Consider the following 16977-nt stretch of genomic DNA (forward strand, 5'->3'; position numbering starts at 1 on the left):
AGTGAAAAAGTAAACACACTGGAGTTGTTTATACTGCTTCTTGAGAGGGGTGCGTGAACTTTCTCCCCAAACTGAGGTTGATGAATTTCTTGTTATATACCCGGAAATAAGACTATCTTTGGAGGACGCAGTCTTGGCCTGTTGGGTAACTTGATCAGCGGTATTCAGTTCCCTGTAACCTGACTGGAGCTCCCTGCTCTCCTCCCCCGGCCAAACACGGGCCGTGAGAGAAACCAAATATGACAACTATATTTGGATGGGGGCGGGGATTCCTAAAAAGAAGGATGTGTTTGGAGAAGGGAGGAGGCGTGGACAGCCCAGGTCATGGCCTTTCTGGGGCCGTGGATAGATGAGAGGGGTGGAGCTAACCAGTGGAAAATTTTAGGAAGGAGGGAAATAAAGAGTAAATGGCAAGTCACACAAATGCATGTTATTATTAGACAAAATATTATGTATTTTGTATTACATATAAAATTAGAAATCTTTTTTAACAATATAAGTGTTTGCTATCACTCTTTATCAATTTAACATATCCTTGCTAAATAAAATTATTCATTTCTTTCAAAAAAAGGAAAAAAAAATTAGGTGACACTTTATTTTAGGGTCTCTTAACTAGTTGCTTATTAGCATGCATATTACTAGAATATTAGCCATTTATTAGTACTAATTAAGCACATATTAATGCCTTATTCTATATGACCTTATTCTACATCCCTAATCCTACCCAATACCTAAACTTAACAACTACCGCACTAACTATTAATAAGCAGCAAATTAGGAATTTATTGAGGGAAAAGTCGTAGTTAATAGTGTTCCCTATTCTAAAGTGTTACCAAAATTTACTGTCCCCAAACTTTTGAATGGTAGTGTATACAAAAGATTTCTATTTTTAAATATATGCTGTTCTTTTGAACTTTTTACTCATCAAAAAATCCTGAAGTATCACAGGTTCCAAAAAGCAGCACAACTGTTTCCAACATTGATAATAAATCAGCATATTAAAATGATGTTTAAAGGATCATGTTCAGCTTTGCATCACAGGAATAAATTATACTTTAAAGTATATTAAAATAGAAAACCATTATTTTTAAATTGCTATAATATTACAATATTACTGTATTTTTGATCATAAATGCAGCCTTTATATATATATATATATATATATATATAGCCTATATGTCTGTGTGTGTTTGTGTGTTTGTGTGTGTGTGTGTGTGTGTGTGTGTGTGTGTGTGTGTGAAACATGGGCTGATTTTAAAAAGGCCAAATGGTGGTTTATGTGTCATTTAATATAACACAACGGGCCGGATCTTTTCCATAGAAAACCCTTTCTGGTACACCATCAACATTAACAGCCTCCAAAAGGGAACACTCAATTATTCAAGAGCATGTCTGGAAAAATAACACATGTAAAACAATACTTTAATTACCATGGCAATTAGACAGCCAATGATGTGCCAAATGCTTGACATTCAGATGAAGTGAAAACGCTGATTCATTGAGGGCTGGACATGACAGGTTCATTTGCATGACTATGAGATGATTCACTGATGCTTCACATCAGAACAAACACCCAACAATCAATTACTTTTCCTGCCAATCTGTCATTAAGAGAGTAATGAAGGGATTTCACTTACAAGAAAAGCAGTATGCCAGTATTGGCCATAGCGTAGGCCAATCCCAATATCCCACTGCCCATAATGGCATTGCCCAAATTGAAGACTGACATGCCAAAAGAGGTCTTCCCCTCAAACTAAGAGAGGAAATGAAACTGATGAGCAACTAAAACAGAACAAAATGACAAAAGCACAGCTACAACAGCTGACCGTGAACATCAACTCAGTCAAATATCATTCAGTTTCTATCTGTGATATGCTTTCAGCTGAAAGTTCACGGCAAATGCTGTACATACTTACATCAGTGAAACGTGGCTTCTTTCCCTCGCCGTTGGGCAGGAACTCAATGTTCTCAGCCAGTGTGCTGTCAGGATCATCAAATCTGTTGGACGGATGACAGTCGACATTTAAATGACAATGACCTTGCAAGCTGCATCAATTCATTTGCCCAAACTGCATCGAGCAGTCATTGGTTTCCTGTTATTGACGTACCTGCCGTGATGGGTACCGTTTCTGAGGGTTGACAGAGAGTGTGAGAAGGTCCATCATCGAGCAGGAGTGAAAAAGAGGGTAAACATGCACTTAGACAAGTCAACACACCATGCCAGAAGTTAAAAGTGATTTGAGGAGTATACAAAAGAAAGTTTGCATCGATAGACCTCGGTACAGAAGCACAGAGACACAGTGAAACTGATATACGTTCAAATGTGTTGCAGGGAAAACGCAATGCTAATAATCAAGGAGCAAAACCAGCTGAGAACCACTGTTTAAAGCGACCTGGTTCTTCATGCAGGTGGTACAAGAGAAAGCAAACACTTCCTGTTATGTAGACACACGTGCAACTATCTTATCTTACAGCGCATATCTATGAAGTTTTTACACATAAAATGGAATATTTAAAGATTGAATATTTAAAAGTGCTCACTGTTCTTCCTCCATCATAGTCTTCATCGGCATGCACATGTCCTCTCCCAGCTCATGACCTTTCCCATTGGGCAGGATGCTCATTTCTGATCTGGCAGGTTCCATGGTGGAAGTAGTCGATATCCCACGTGTGAGTTGTCTGATTCCAAGTTGCTGAAAAAGATGATCAAAAAATGAATATTAAACTGTAAACACCCATAATTTGTCTTATATATTCAGGGCTGTTATTGTTAAATAAAAACTAAAGCCAGTGTTATTTTAATATCATTGAGATATCATATGTGTAATTAGTTTTCATTTGTATATTTTGTTTTCGTTTTAATTTTAGTTGAAGATTTATCATTTTTGTTGTGTTTTTGTCATTTTTATTAGTATGTCATATAGTTTTTATTTTATTAGTTTTCATTTTAGTTTTAGTTATTTTCTGTATCAAGTTAAACTAAATGAAACATAGAAATGTTGCCTTGGAGACTTGAAATTAAATGAAATTAAAAAGTTGAAGTAGTAAAATCAGTAAAACTGAAATAATAAAATCCGCGTGGCGCAGCTCACACAGAACAGCATACATTGTTTACGTGATACTCTCCAAAATGGCTCTAGGGTGACACGGAGGAGACAAATTGTTGAATACAGTCATTGTGTTTACTTTCTTTGCGCTCAAAAAGTATTCTCGTAGCTTCGAAAAATTACAGTTGAATCCCTGATGTCACATAGATTATTTTACCCATGTCCTGTGTTAATTACATTGCTGTCTATGGGAGGATGAGAGAGCTCTCAGAATTCATCACAAATATCTTAATTCGTCTAACGGGTTTGGAACGACATGAGGGTGAGTAATTAATGACAGAATTTTCATTTCTGGGTGAACTAACCCTCTGAGACCATCCATGTTAATTAAGTATGGCAAATATTAATTCTTCTAAATTCTGATTCATCTTCAAAACACTGCATTGTATGCCACCTGTCAGTAATGCACAAATTCACTTGAGAAATCATCTCAATTCAGCCACATCACTACCACTAGGCTCAAATTCCCATTTATAAACCGGTACAGTTAAGGCACTCATCGAAAGAAATGTCAACTAAATATTCACCAGGATTATTCAACGATTTAGTGACTGGCCTTTTGCCAGTTTCCCCCGAGTCCTAATTTCCATTTATGCACGCTATTAAGCCGTCAGTTTACAATGTCAACAATGAGGCATGGCGCACCAGGGTGTCATTTTAGGCCAGCAGATGTTCTCGCTTTTCAGCGAAGAGTCTCTTCACGTTCCCTGGAAAGATGGAGGCTCAATAACATTAACAGCGTTACTGTTTATTTTATGATTGAGGTTTTTAGTCCACTGAACTCTGGAAGCTGCAGGAGAATGTGTAAAACAGTAGGGCTATTGAGACGCCCAGCTGTCATGATATATTTAACACAGACCGTTTACAACAACAACCGTCTGCGAGGGAAACCAGAAGCTCTTGTGAAGTGTACGAGTATGTTCGTATACGGCCTGATCATTGAGGAAAGTCTCGAGTCCAGTCCAAATGAGACTGATGCAGACTTGAGATTATATTCCAGCATGATTAAAATTTAATACTACTAGCAATATAATGAGTCAAAGCAGTAAGGAAGCTTTTAAAAAATATTCTGCGCCTGATTAGAAATCATATGATGGTGATTTATGTGATCATTAAACATCAAAATAGTTAATCTTGGTTAAGATTTTAAATAAATACTGTTCTTTTGAACTTTCTATTCATCAAATAATCCTGAAAAAATATGGCTTTACATAAATATGAAGCAGCACAACTGTTTTCAATATCGATAACATTAATTAATGTTTCTTGAGCAGAAAATCAGCATATTAGAATGATTTCTGAAGGATCACGTGACACTGTAGACTACAGTAATGATACTGAAAATTCAGCATTGCATCACCAGAATAAATTACATTCTAAAATATATTCAAATAGAAAATGTCTATTTTTAATTGTAATAATATTTCACAATATTACAGTTTTTACTGTATATATTTTTTTCAATCAAATAAATGCAGCCTTGGTGAGCAGAAGAGACTTTTTATCAAAAACATTAAACCCACATTTCTTGTTTTTTAATCAAGTTTCTTATTATTTTAGTATTAAATCTGAAAAAAAAAAAACATTACATTCAATTAAAAACCCAGATAAAATTTGGATAATGTACAGTCCCAAAACAAACCCTTCCGAATAAACCCCTGATCACCCTGTCACGGTTCACTGCGCAATAATGACCAACTCAATGTACATTTCATCCTCACTGAGGTATTATTCAATTATGCCTGTATTTGAATATTCAGCATCAACAGGATAATGTGACAAGCTTTTGATCAGGCACTATAAACAGCAGATCCTCTTTGGGGTCCAGAGGGGGTTTGAATTCTGGCAGGAGCTTGAATATCACATGAAGATGATATGTGAGGGTATGAGGGGCATGGAGTCCCGAGGCTGCCTGCGATACACGTTTTTGGCAGCCCTGACGCTGCTAAATGTCGAGTTGACCAGTAAAGAAAACCGGTTGCAGCCAAGGTCATTAAAGACGTCTATTTGAGCTGGTAAATTTAGCAACTCGGTGAAACACTTTGAGGTGGAATACAGGTCAGCTAGTCTTTCTGCAGACACAGAAAGGTCAGTAGACGGTCAGAAAAAGAGCATGTAAGAGCGCATTATAATAATAATTAGCAACATGCAGTAACTAAGTGGCCAGAAGGCAATCATAGGGTTAATCTACCATGAGATGAGCGAAATACGATAACTCAGGTGTAAGGCTCAGTTTTAAGAAGACCTGTCACGATCAGTTTTATCATCCCTCGCAGCTGTTTCACACAATGCTCTGTCCTTGATGACCATTCAACAATGTGCTGCTCCCTTATCGACATTCACAATAATACAGACGTCACACCGACCAACACCTCAAACTAGAGTCAAGAAACAGAACCAGATGGGCTCCAGCCTCTATAGACAAATTTTACGTCTCCTTTACAAATATCTCATGCACAACAAGTACACAGTCATATGACTTTTGTAAAGTCTCTCTGAATCTGTTTTATGAGGGTTCTGGAGTCAAGGAGAGATGGATTTAATATAAACTGACTTTATTATTATTTGTTCCTCCAGTCTAATGCTTTTTGTCACACCAGTAGCACTAATGTTATAGGTCTGGATCTATTTACTCTCCTGGTCTGTTTGTTCCATGTTGCTTCAAAACATCTCAGCTCTTGATGCCAATAGCACAGAGAACACAACCTATGCTGTGATTGGTTAGCACGTCCGGCTCCTGAATCCCATGTCTGTTAGTGTGGTATGGCTGGTACTTTACATGTGCAAAACAGACCATGTTTAGATGTTCCCTATCGCACAGCAGAGCAAACATGACTTATCTCAAACCATTTTGGGGTTGAACATGGCCCCATAGGCATCGTGAGTTTTCTGGAATTTATGATAAGGAATGTAAGAAAGAATGTATTTTTATAATAACTATAAATAAAATGTTTTCCATGAATGTTCCACTGGTTAATATAAGTGTTTTATAAAATTTTTTATACTTTTTATTTATATTATAAAATATACATAATAAAATATATAACAAATGCATATAAATGTGTTTTTATTTCATAAACATTTTAGTACATATACAGTATCTCACAGAAGTGAGAACACTCCTCAAATTTTTGTAAATATTTTATTATATATTTTCATGTGACAACACTGAAGAAATTATACTTTGCTACAATGTAAAGTAGTGAGTGTACAGCTTGTATAATAGTGTAAATTTGCTGTCCCCTCAAAATAACTCAACACACAGCCATTAATGTCTAAACCGCTGGCCACAAAAGTGAGTACACCCCTAAGTGAAAATGTCCAAATTGGGCCCAATTAGCCATTTTCTCTCCCCGGTGACATGTGACTCGTTAGTGTTACAAGGTCTCAGGTGTGAATGGGGAGCAGGTGTGTTAAATTTGGTGTTATCGCTCTCACTCTCACATACTGGTCACTGGAAGTTCAACATGGCACCTCATGGCAAAGAACTCTCTGAGGATCTGAAAAAAAGAATTGTTGCTGTACATAAAGATGGCGTAGGCTATAAGAAGATTGCCAAGACCCTGAAACTGAGCTGCAGCACGGTGGCCAAGACAGCAGCGGTTTAACAGGACAGCTTCCACTCAGAACAGGCCTCGCCATGGTCGACCAAAGAAGTTGAGTGCACGTGCTCAGCGTCATATCCAGAGGTTGTGTTTGGGAAATAGACGTATGAGTGCTGCCAGCATTGCTGCAGAGGTTGAAGGGTGTCAGCCTGTCAGTGCTCAGACCATACGCCGCACACTGCATCAAATTGGTCTGCATGGCTGTCGTCCCAGAAGGAAGCCTCTTCTAAAGATGATGCACAAGAAAGCCCGCAAACAGTTCGCTGAAGACAAGCAGACTAAGGACATGGATTACTGGAACCATGTCCTGTGGTCTGATGAGCCCAAGATAAACTTATTTGGTTCAGATGATGTCATGCGTGTGTGGCGGCAACCAGGTGAGGAGTAAAAAGACAAGTGTGTCTTGCCTACAGTCAAGCATGGTGGTGGGAGTGTCATGGTCTGGGGCTGCATGAGTGCTGCCGGCACTGGGGAGCTACAGTTCATTGAGGGAACCATGAATGCCAACATGTACTGTGACGTACTGAAGCAGAGCATGATCCCCTCCCTTCAGAGACTGGGCCGCAGGGCAGTATTCCAACATGTTAACGACCCCAAACACTTGCTAAAGAAGCTGAGGGTAAAGGTGATGGACTGGCCAAGCATGTCTCCAGACCTAAACCCTATTGAGCATCTGTGGGGCATCCTCAAACGGAAGGTGGAGGAGCACAAGGTCTCTAACATCCACCAGCTCCGTGATGTCGTCATGGAGGAGTGGAAGAGGACTCCAGTGGCAACCTGTGAAGCTCTGGTGAACTCCATGCCCAAGAGGGTTAAGGCAGTGCTGGAAAATAATGGTGGCCACACAAAATATTGACACTTTGGGCCAAATTTGGACATTTTCACTTAGGGGTGTACTCACTTTTGTGGCCAGCGGTTTAGACATTATTGGCTGTGTGTTGAGTTATTTTGAGGGGACAGCAAATTTACACTGTTATACAAGCTGTACACTCACTACTTTACATTGTAGCAAAGTGTCATTTCTTCAGTGTTGTCACATAAAAAGATATAATAAAATATTTACGAAAATGTGAGGGGTGTACTCACTTCTGTGAGATACTGTATGTTTGTGTGTGTGTGTGAGTGTGTTACTAAAAATTCAAAAGATCACATCAAAAAAAAAAATATTAAAATTAAAATATATTATAGATAAACATTTCAAACATATTTTATATATATAGGAATTAATTCTATATATAATCAGAAAATCTAAAATATCAAATTTAACCCTTAACTGTCACTCACAGTTTTGAACACAGACATGATAGTGCACTATCCAAACTTATTTTTTTATAATTCATGAATGAAAACATTTTCCAACGTGATATTGATGTACCATTTCCATGGTAATGCAATGTCTGATTTTAAAATGGGTTTCAAAGGATGAATTTTGAGATTTTAAGTTTTCAACTGATATATAATTTCTTATGATTTCTAATACGTAATAGAGAAAAAGGCAAAAAAGAAGACTTTCTGTGACAAAGGTCAGAACTCCTGTTATGATGTAGATTTTTCAGGTGCACTCTTGTCATAAATTAATCTATTACTTTTCCTACATAATTTTTTTACAAAAAAAGTGGTAAAATACCTATTTAGGAGTCTTAGACCTTTCCAACGATATATAGTTTGTCATGATTAGATTAGGATTTAATTGTAAAATAGTGAAGTAACGAGGCGTCCCACAGGGTGGACGGTGACAGTTAAGAGGTTAAAAATGAAATATTAAAATTATGTGTACAGACATTTTAAATATATTTTAATTTTTAAATTATATATAATTTGGATAAATATGATTATATAATATGATTTACATGTATATGAATTGATTTTATAATGTACAATATCAAATATTTTATGTAAAAGATCATATTTTTAAAACATTATATACATACACATTGTATTTAACTATTTTATATATATATATATAATTTAATTTTATATAAATAATATATACAAATTGTATATAACAACACTTGCATGGACCAGTAGGGGAAAAAATTATTTAATCTCTGAAAAAAAAAGTCACATTACTACCCAGAAACACTATTGAGCACCTAATGTGTGATTAGCAAAATAATGCTGTGAGGCATATATTTTACAGGCATATATATTTCACAGACAATTATTTTTACATTATTTCACCTCGTCTCAAATTCTCTGACCTAGACCGACAACAAAACTCTCACATCTGGTTCCCATAGATGATTGACAGTCACCTACGTGTGTGTGCATGCAGGAGGAAGATAACAGGTTTTACCCACTTAAAATGCTTAGCTAGTTGTGTATGGCTGAGTAACAAGTGTGGCTGTCAACATCTGCAGACAGCGACATCGCGTGATTGAATTTGATTTGACCGTGTTGATGAGTATAGGAATAGGATGTTGATAATGTCAAGTAAATTCACGATTGCACAAGGGAGCTTTTAATTAGGCAGGTTGAACTGTTTGGCAAACAGTGAATCACATATAATTGGCACTCTGAGACTAAATGCCTCCTTCCGTCAGCTTCCAATTAATAAATGATGGCGTCTGTACCTTTAAATTGGTAATTCAAGGATGAATGTTTCACACAGCACAATATCGCTCCTTTAAAGTCGTTACAAATCAGAGCTCTTGCTTTCAAAACATAATAAAAAAAGCAATCTAAAGCAAATGGCAGCTTTGCAGTGCAGCACACCTACAACAGCAGACAGAAAACATTCATTCTTCTTTTTATGAGCAAGCCCGAAGTTCAAGCGTCAATTTGAGCGTCAAAAGACCACCTGCCCACCGTTTTACAGCAAAGCCCCAGAAGCTGCTGAGGGTAAACTGGGGTTCAACACTTTCACAACCAGCACTCTTCAAACAAAGTCCTGCTAGCCCTGGTGTTAACCATACAAGGCACCTAGTAACTGAACCCCTTACAAATGAACACTGCGAAGTTTTACTATGATACTACATGATACCATATGCGGATATTACATTATTTACTCCAAAATACTTCACAGAACACCATTCTAATGCCATGTTTGAGGTCAGAAGCACCTGCCCTGTGCAATGACTGCTCTTTATCAAACTGCCAGCTTAGGTTTATTTTACAGATAAAAATCAGCAACGTTCTTACTCAGTCTGTATTATGTTTGTTTTTAATAGTTATGTAATCGGTTTAAGTGTAGTTGTCTCAAAATTGTGATATTAATGAACTTTTTAATACTGTTTTTATTACTGTTTTGGTTTTAATACTGTTTCACACACTGATTCCATGTAATGAGAGAGAAATCTATCTATTTGTCCATCATCTATCTATCTATCTATGCTATCAAGTCCTTCTGGGAAGTACTTCGGATGGAGCAAGATATACCATTTCTACAAAAATTCAGTGAGATTTTTTAACTCTACATCTACAAAATGCTAAATAAAGAATGTGTACATGCTTTTTTACGTTTTTTTATTCAGTTAACAAAGGTTCTGTAAACGTAATTTTATATATACTGTAAATGTAAATATATATATAATTGTAATTGTTCGAAACCATGGTATTTTGTACATGCAATTTAAATGGCTCACATGAATTCAACTCGTAAATCTATCTATCATTGCACTTTAATCCACCTGACTGGATTCTGGTATGTAGCCCACTTTTCACAACCCAATCAATTTCTAATAATTATAAAATCAAGTCTCGTGCTAAATTTTCTCCAACCCAATCTCATACAAGGTGGTGATTTCTTCAAAAATTTTTACTATGTGAATGATATGGAAATGTCAAATTTTTAGAAGAAGAAAAAAACGTTAAGCATGAATGTCCACCCGTGAATCAGTGCAGAGCGTTCAAAAATGTACGAACAAGATTGTAAGAATTCATATGAATTAGCCTCTGATTTGTATGATTTGTGTGTGATTTGAGTGTGTTGTTTTTTTTCTCTTTAAATATCTTGTTTCACTTGAAAAAACACATTATTTTAAAGTAAAATGTCTTACTGGCTACAGTTGTGATATATGGTGGGAACCATTAGTATGGAATGATGATAAAAATAAACACCAAAACTTTTCACGTGATCAGTCTTGTGACTCAAAAGCACAGATATAAATGTCACATGGCAAAGTCAAGCTCAAGTTTACAGAGAATAATAGCAATATAAACGAACTCCAAGACCTTACTCAAATCGGACATGACTGCCGTCCTACGAAATCATATGCTCATATGTGGCCTTTGACGTGAGGTCGGTGACCTCTTCTCTGTCAGCACCAGCCCAGGAGCTTTGACCTCACTGGATGCAAATGTTTACATCCGGAACAAAATTTGAAGAAGCGATATGATTGGTCAGGCACGTTGAGCTGATGTAACGCATTTGTCTCTAGAAAATTCTCGGATATACTTACGGTCAATGATTGTAAAGGTTTCTCAATGAAGTTCACTGAAAAACAGATGTTTGCCTCACTGCACAGTCACACCTCATTAGATATTGACCACTATGTAAACTATTGATTGTTCGTTACTGTCCATTCACTTTCAAAGTGCGTCATACTGTATTGCCCCATCCATTACAACATGACATGAAATCAAAATCTGACTTTTGTGCCAGAGATTTAGTCTGCTTGTGTAACTCCTCAGCAAACTAATGTTGGGACACATCCAAATCTTTCTTTTTTTCTAGTTTTATTGAGCTGATTTCCCACTTTCTCTGTCACCTCCAACCCCTTGTTCCCTGACTGCTGACCATAAGGTTCAGAGAACCCAGAGGTTCAGAGCTGACATGCTTACAGGCCATCTGGCATGCCAATATTCAGTACACTGCCACAAGAATAAAGAATTCAGGTATATGCAAGATATATATATTAGTTGAACTAAAACCCAGGTAGGCTCTCTTAAACTCAGCTAGAAGCCCCCTGTGGAAAGGAAGCTGAAAGATACACCTCTTGCTAAGACACGAAGAGGGTATGCAGCTGATATCATGGAATATGAAATGCAAGTAAGTGCTGGAAAATATAGGCCACATCTGAAGATTTATGCATCTCATTTGAACATTTATAAATAGAACTTCCCTTAATTATTAGCACTGTTGTCAGTCCTGAAACAGATCATTAATCTTCTAATGATCTGTTTAGCCACTTCATGGCCCCTGAGGATAAGAGCATGCACCCTTAAAATTAATGTGCCATAATGAAGACAGAAACACAACAAATTACTTAAAAAATTTTTTTAAATAAATTAATAAATAAAGTTAATAATAACATGCTTATATTTTATTATTTATAATATTATTCATGAATATTACTGCCAAGCTACTAACATTTATTTATTTTGTTTATTTCAGCTTTGTAATTAACTTTCCCTTTTTAAACAAGACTTTTTCTTTACTCTTCAGCCATGAAAAAAATATATAATGAATAAAAATAAATGAATGAATAAATAAATAACTTTAAAGCATGTTCACCATAGAAGAGGTCAAGTCATTGCATGTATAAACTGCATTTTTAATTAATTTCTGAGTAACAAATCTGATCAAAAAAAAATGCACGTGACGTCACTGACTCACACACAAAGTAAATAACAGAAGCTATAGATATATTTCACACACACAAACATATATATATATATATATATATATATATATATATATATATATAACACGGTCCATCTCTATAAGACCATCACAAAGGAAAGGGTATAACGGTATTTTTGCGTCTACAATAACTGATATAACTGATATGATAAATTAAATTTAAGTATTTTCTTTCACTCAATTTCGTTTTCTGATCTTATTAATTATGCATTTCTTAAAAGTACTTAAAAGACGAACAGATCACACTTTAGTAAACATGTAATTATTACGTACCGGTCAGTAAGCTCCTGGGTTCAAAGATCTTCACGACTAAAATGAGAAATGCTGTTCTTGCTTTAAGTTTCCAGTGTTTCGGCTGCTTTATGTTCCTGTAGGTCTTTTCCTCGTGTGGTTTGATCACAATAGAGACAAAGAGCGTTTCTCACTGCTTTGAGAAATGAAGTGAATTAGTGAAGCGCTGTATGGATGAGTAGTGGGGGTTGTTTAGGTCCCGCCTTCTGTGGGTCTCGTCCAATGGCAGCCGACGAGACCCTTCGGTGGCCCCGCCCACTTCTTTCAAGCGCTCTATGAAGCCATGTATTGATAACCTGTTGGAGAAAAACTATTATAAAGGAAAACTGTGTACTCTCAAACACAAGAATTATACTGTATAATAATATTGTATATTGGGAATCATAATTAATCCCTTCATTTAATATTTCCTCAATGTTTATTTATTTCTTTTAAAAGGTTTCCTCAACCTGTCTAAAAGCTAATATATTAGAGTTGATCTTATTCTAGCTTCATTGGATTCTTAGAGGACTTTCATTTAAACATAAACATAAAAACATAACAAAATAAAATATATTTCTAAAAAGAAATTATTTCTAAAATACATACATTTTAAATAAATTTAATTAATACAAAATTGAAATAATAATTAAATAAAATTAAGTTACTGTTTTTATTAAAACTGTGATTTTTAGTTATTAAACAAGCACAGCATTCAGTCCGGACCCTAAACAACATTTCTACTGAGTCTTCAGAGCTTATACTGCCAATGTGTCCCAATAAAGGCACAGATCCCTCACCTGTCCCTCTATCTGTGTGTCTGTGAGCAAGTGTCTATTTTCACATTAGATAGGGATGAGACGTTTAACAATGCAGTGAAAGAGCTGCTGGTGTTCAACAGATGTCTAGTGTGCCGTTGTCTCCATTAGGGTTAAATATAGTGGTGGAAGTGTGTGTGTACGTGAGTGTGTGGGGTTAGCAGAGGTTGCATGGATAAGCTCACCACTGCAGCTGTTCACTAACACTCCGGCTATTTGCGCCATGGAATGCCTCCTGAATTTAGCAGAGCATGAACATCACGGAAGAGAAACCATTGGCTGTCTGCTGAATCCACATATGCACAGGTCAATAAACGTTACTGACCTGTTAATTCATCTGTAAAGATTATTGATTATTGTCTGTGATAAACATCTTACTTTTTGAAGAAAATATGAATCATGCTTAACTGTGCACAACTTGCCATCCGTGTTGTTGTTAAACTAATGCTAAAACTATTTTTAATTGTTAATTGACATTAAGCTGAATTGAAATAAAAATATAAAATTAACATTTTAAACTAAACTAAATATTTTTAAATGTTAAGCACAAAAATTACTACCTGAAATAAAAAAATTAAAAAAACTTTTGTAATAATTAAAAAAAAAAAAGCTAGTGTCAAACGCACATTATAAAATTACTAAAATGAAAGTATAAAAATAAAAGCTTAAAAGCCACACATTGTGTGGTTATCGTTTACTAAATCTAAAAGTCAAACTATTAAAACATTTTCTTAATTGAAATAAAGCTGAAATAAAACAAATGGAAACTATTAAGAACCAAAATATTTTTTTTTTTAAAGCCCATAAAATTACTACAAATTAAACTAAAATGAAATATAAAAATAGTGCAAATGCAAAATATTGATAAACATAATACTAAATAATACTACTACACAGTGTCTTTCACACGGAAGTTTAACAGGGATAGATGCTTGTTCAAATCTTTAAGCCTGAATAGTACTGATGCTTGTCTTTGCATGTCGACAATAACACTCAAGTTCAGTCCCTCTGATGAGACAGTTGCCATGCCAGTTCATTAGATTCTCATTGGTTTTCTTCACTCTTCCTGCTAATGAAAGACTGCAGCTGCCTTTCCATGCAGAAAACACCACACTGCTTCTGCATATGTGTGTGAGTCACAGTAAGCTGTAAATTAGCATCTGCCAGAGCTGTCAAAACCACTGTACAGTTCCGCTCAACCAGACTAATTACTTTAATGAAATGTTTCCGTGGAGCATTTGCTCGTAATCTGAGGGTAAACGTGCCCTCCTGACTCACACCTGAGACTCACCGCAGCTCCCAGAAGACCAGAAGAGATTACAGACTCAGAGAAATCATGTGACGGAACTGACGTGAATCTTCAAATGTTGTTGCATTGTTTGGATTCTATTCTATAAATAGGTATAACATTTAATGTTTTCGTTTTGATTGTTGTCATTGTAAAAAGATTTATTTTAATTTGACATTTTTATGATTTAATTCATTATCAGCCTTTCATTAAACTCATAAACCCCAAGCTTTGATAATAACAGTGAATGGAATATATTTTCATTTTTTTTGTATTTTTATATAAATATGGTACAAGATTATCCTGTTTAAAATAATGCGATAAACGAGTTAGGTCAAAAGTAATCTGAAAGTAATCAAAAAGTAGTCTGATTATATTACTTGAAATCTGTGATATAATGGATTACGTTACTAACTAGTTTTTGTCCTGTAAATTTCAGTTTTTGGAGGGAAAAAAACATATATATATATATATGTATATAGAAATTCTACTATTTTGGCTCTCAGCTAACAATCAGTGTTGCAGAGAGCGTTCTGATTTTTTTATTTAATTCAACTATCAATTCAAATCATCATTTTCTCAATGAACTTTAGTAAAACTAAATACAAAATGTCCTTCTTGAAATAACGATTATGATGAACAAATAGATCAGGATGTTCTTGAATGAGTTATGGTCAAGTTATTGCAACATCTGATGTGTCATTAGTGACATCCAAAAATGTTTGTTTACTTACTACTGGTACATTTGTGCTGTTTTGAATTATTATTTGATGTCAACACATTTGTTTTCTGTGATGCAACAAGTCGATTGTTTTTCTTAGTCAAAAGCAGACCTTATGTAAAATCCAATCAGCACAGTAAAGCTGCGGGACACCTAATAGTTCTTCAAATGAATGCTGAGAGGTTCAGCAGGTTCACGTGTGCTGATCTGAGTTCAGCCGGCCAGAGGAACACGTCTGCCTAATATCATGAGATTTGTGAGTGAACAAATGCATCAAATCATGTCTGAATGTATAGTTTCAGGTTGTCCCTCACCTGCCCTTTCCAGCTGCCTCGCTGAGCGTAACCATGGAGATGTAATGTTAGGTGACTGGTTTATTTTAATGGCAAAGCAGTCATTGATTTTGGCAAAGCTCCTAACCACATTATCAGAGACACCGCTGTCTGTCACCATCTCTATCTATCTATCTATCTATCTATCAGATTTGTTAGGTTTGGAGCAGGACTTTTGACTAACACAGCTCATCCTCTCTTTTGATTGTGAAATTACTTTCGCAACTGTCTATTTTTTTTTTTTTTAGAGTTACAGCTTTTATCCATAATGTACTGTTTGCAGAGCGCAGTGGGCGTTTGCTCACATGGACTTCTGACTGGGTGATCTGGTACAAATCTGGACAACAACCTATTACTGTAACATCCCCAAAACACTGGTAATGTACCCAAATGTATATATATATACATAGCAGTAAAATAGCAAATAAATATATATAGCAATATCTAACTTTTGTTGTGACATCAGTATTGTAAAGACTCCAGCTGCTTCACCAGGAGCAATTAAAGTGTAATTAGAGCTAGAATAATCATAAAGTGAATCTTTAAATAAGGTATAATATGTGTGGCATGTAATTAATGAGCGTATCACACAATCAGGCATCTCTAATCAGCAGCAACAGTTATAAACCCAAAAGAAAATCAAGGTTTCAGGACTAACAAGCTTAGATTAGTTAATCAGCATCCCTCGTCAGCTTACGTTTCATTAAACAGCAATGTGCTGAACTTCAGCGGGGTCTCCGTCAGCTCAGTGCTCTCACACAGCGATGGGAATGCCACGGAGCGCCGAGTCCAAACAGAAGTCAGTTTGACTCAGAGTTTACCAATGAGGGCTGAACAGCAGCCAACATGAAGTACATCAGGACTACTGGGAGCTTTTTCAAACCACTAACCCTAAATATTAAACTTTAGCATGTATCTTAAACCCCAAAGTTTGTGCTACAGACACAGTGAAGGATGGATCCGAGCCATATCTAGAAACCAGAACATCACAGCAACCACAAAGCAACACCAACCAACTAATCGGAAAACATGCAATACACAAAGTGCAGGTTCAGTTTCCCTGAAGCAGCCTGAGCTGAAGTGTTTTGCTCAAGTGGATAGTGGAGAAGAAAAACACAGCAAGTCTTCAGATAATGAAGCTCTCCTACTGGGGTTTGAACCTGCAACCTTTAAATTGTCAGAACTAATCATTATCCACTAAACTCTTAAACATAAAGGTTTCAAAAGGGGGGTTGGATTCCATTGAACCATT

The 16977-nt window shown here is 36.0% G+C and overlaps 1 protein-coding gene across 2 annotated transcripts in view; it reads right to left on the reverse strand.

Annotated features, from left to right (window-relative positions):
* slc38a3b (solute carrier family 38 member 3b) overlaps positions 1–12745 on the reverse strand; it is a 33838-nt gene extending 21093 nt beyond the window's left edge. The window contains exons 1-5 of one of the 2 annotated variants that reach the window (XM_058778779.1): positions 12570–12745; positions 2542–2693; positions 2109–2129; positions 1917–1998; positions 1638–1753 (exon numbers count right to left, since the gene is read on the reverse strand). In XM_058778779.1, coding sequence (XP_058634762.1) covers positions 1638–1753; positions 1917–1998; positions 2109–2129; positions 2542–2645 — 323 coding nt within the window. In that variant the 5' untranslated portion in view covers positions 2646–2693; positions 12570–12745. The remainder of the gene's footprint in view (positions 1–1637; positions 1754–1916; positions 1999–2108; positions 2130–2541; positions 2694–12569) is intronic. The other variant, XM_058778780.1, reaches the window with a different exon arrangement.
* Between the last annotated feature and the right edge of the window lie 4232 nt (positions 12746–16977).

This window comes from Onychostoma macrolepis, chromosome 06 (genome assembly GCF_012432095.1).
Source record: "Onychostoma macrolepis isolate SWU-2019 chromosome 06, ASM1243209v1, whole genome shotgun sequence".
Classification (NCBI taxonomy): Eukaryota; Metazoa; Chordata; class Actinopteri; order Cypriniformes; family Cyprinidae; genus Onychostoma; species Onychostoma macrolepis.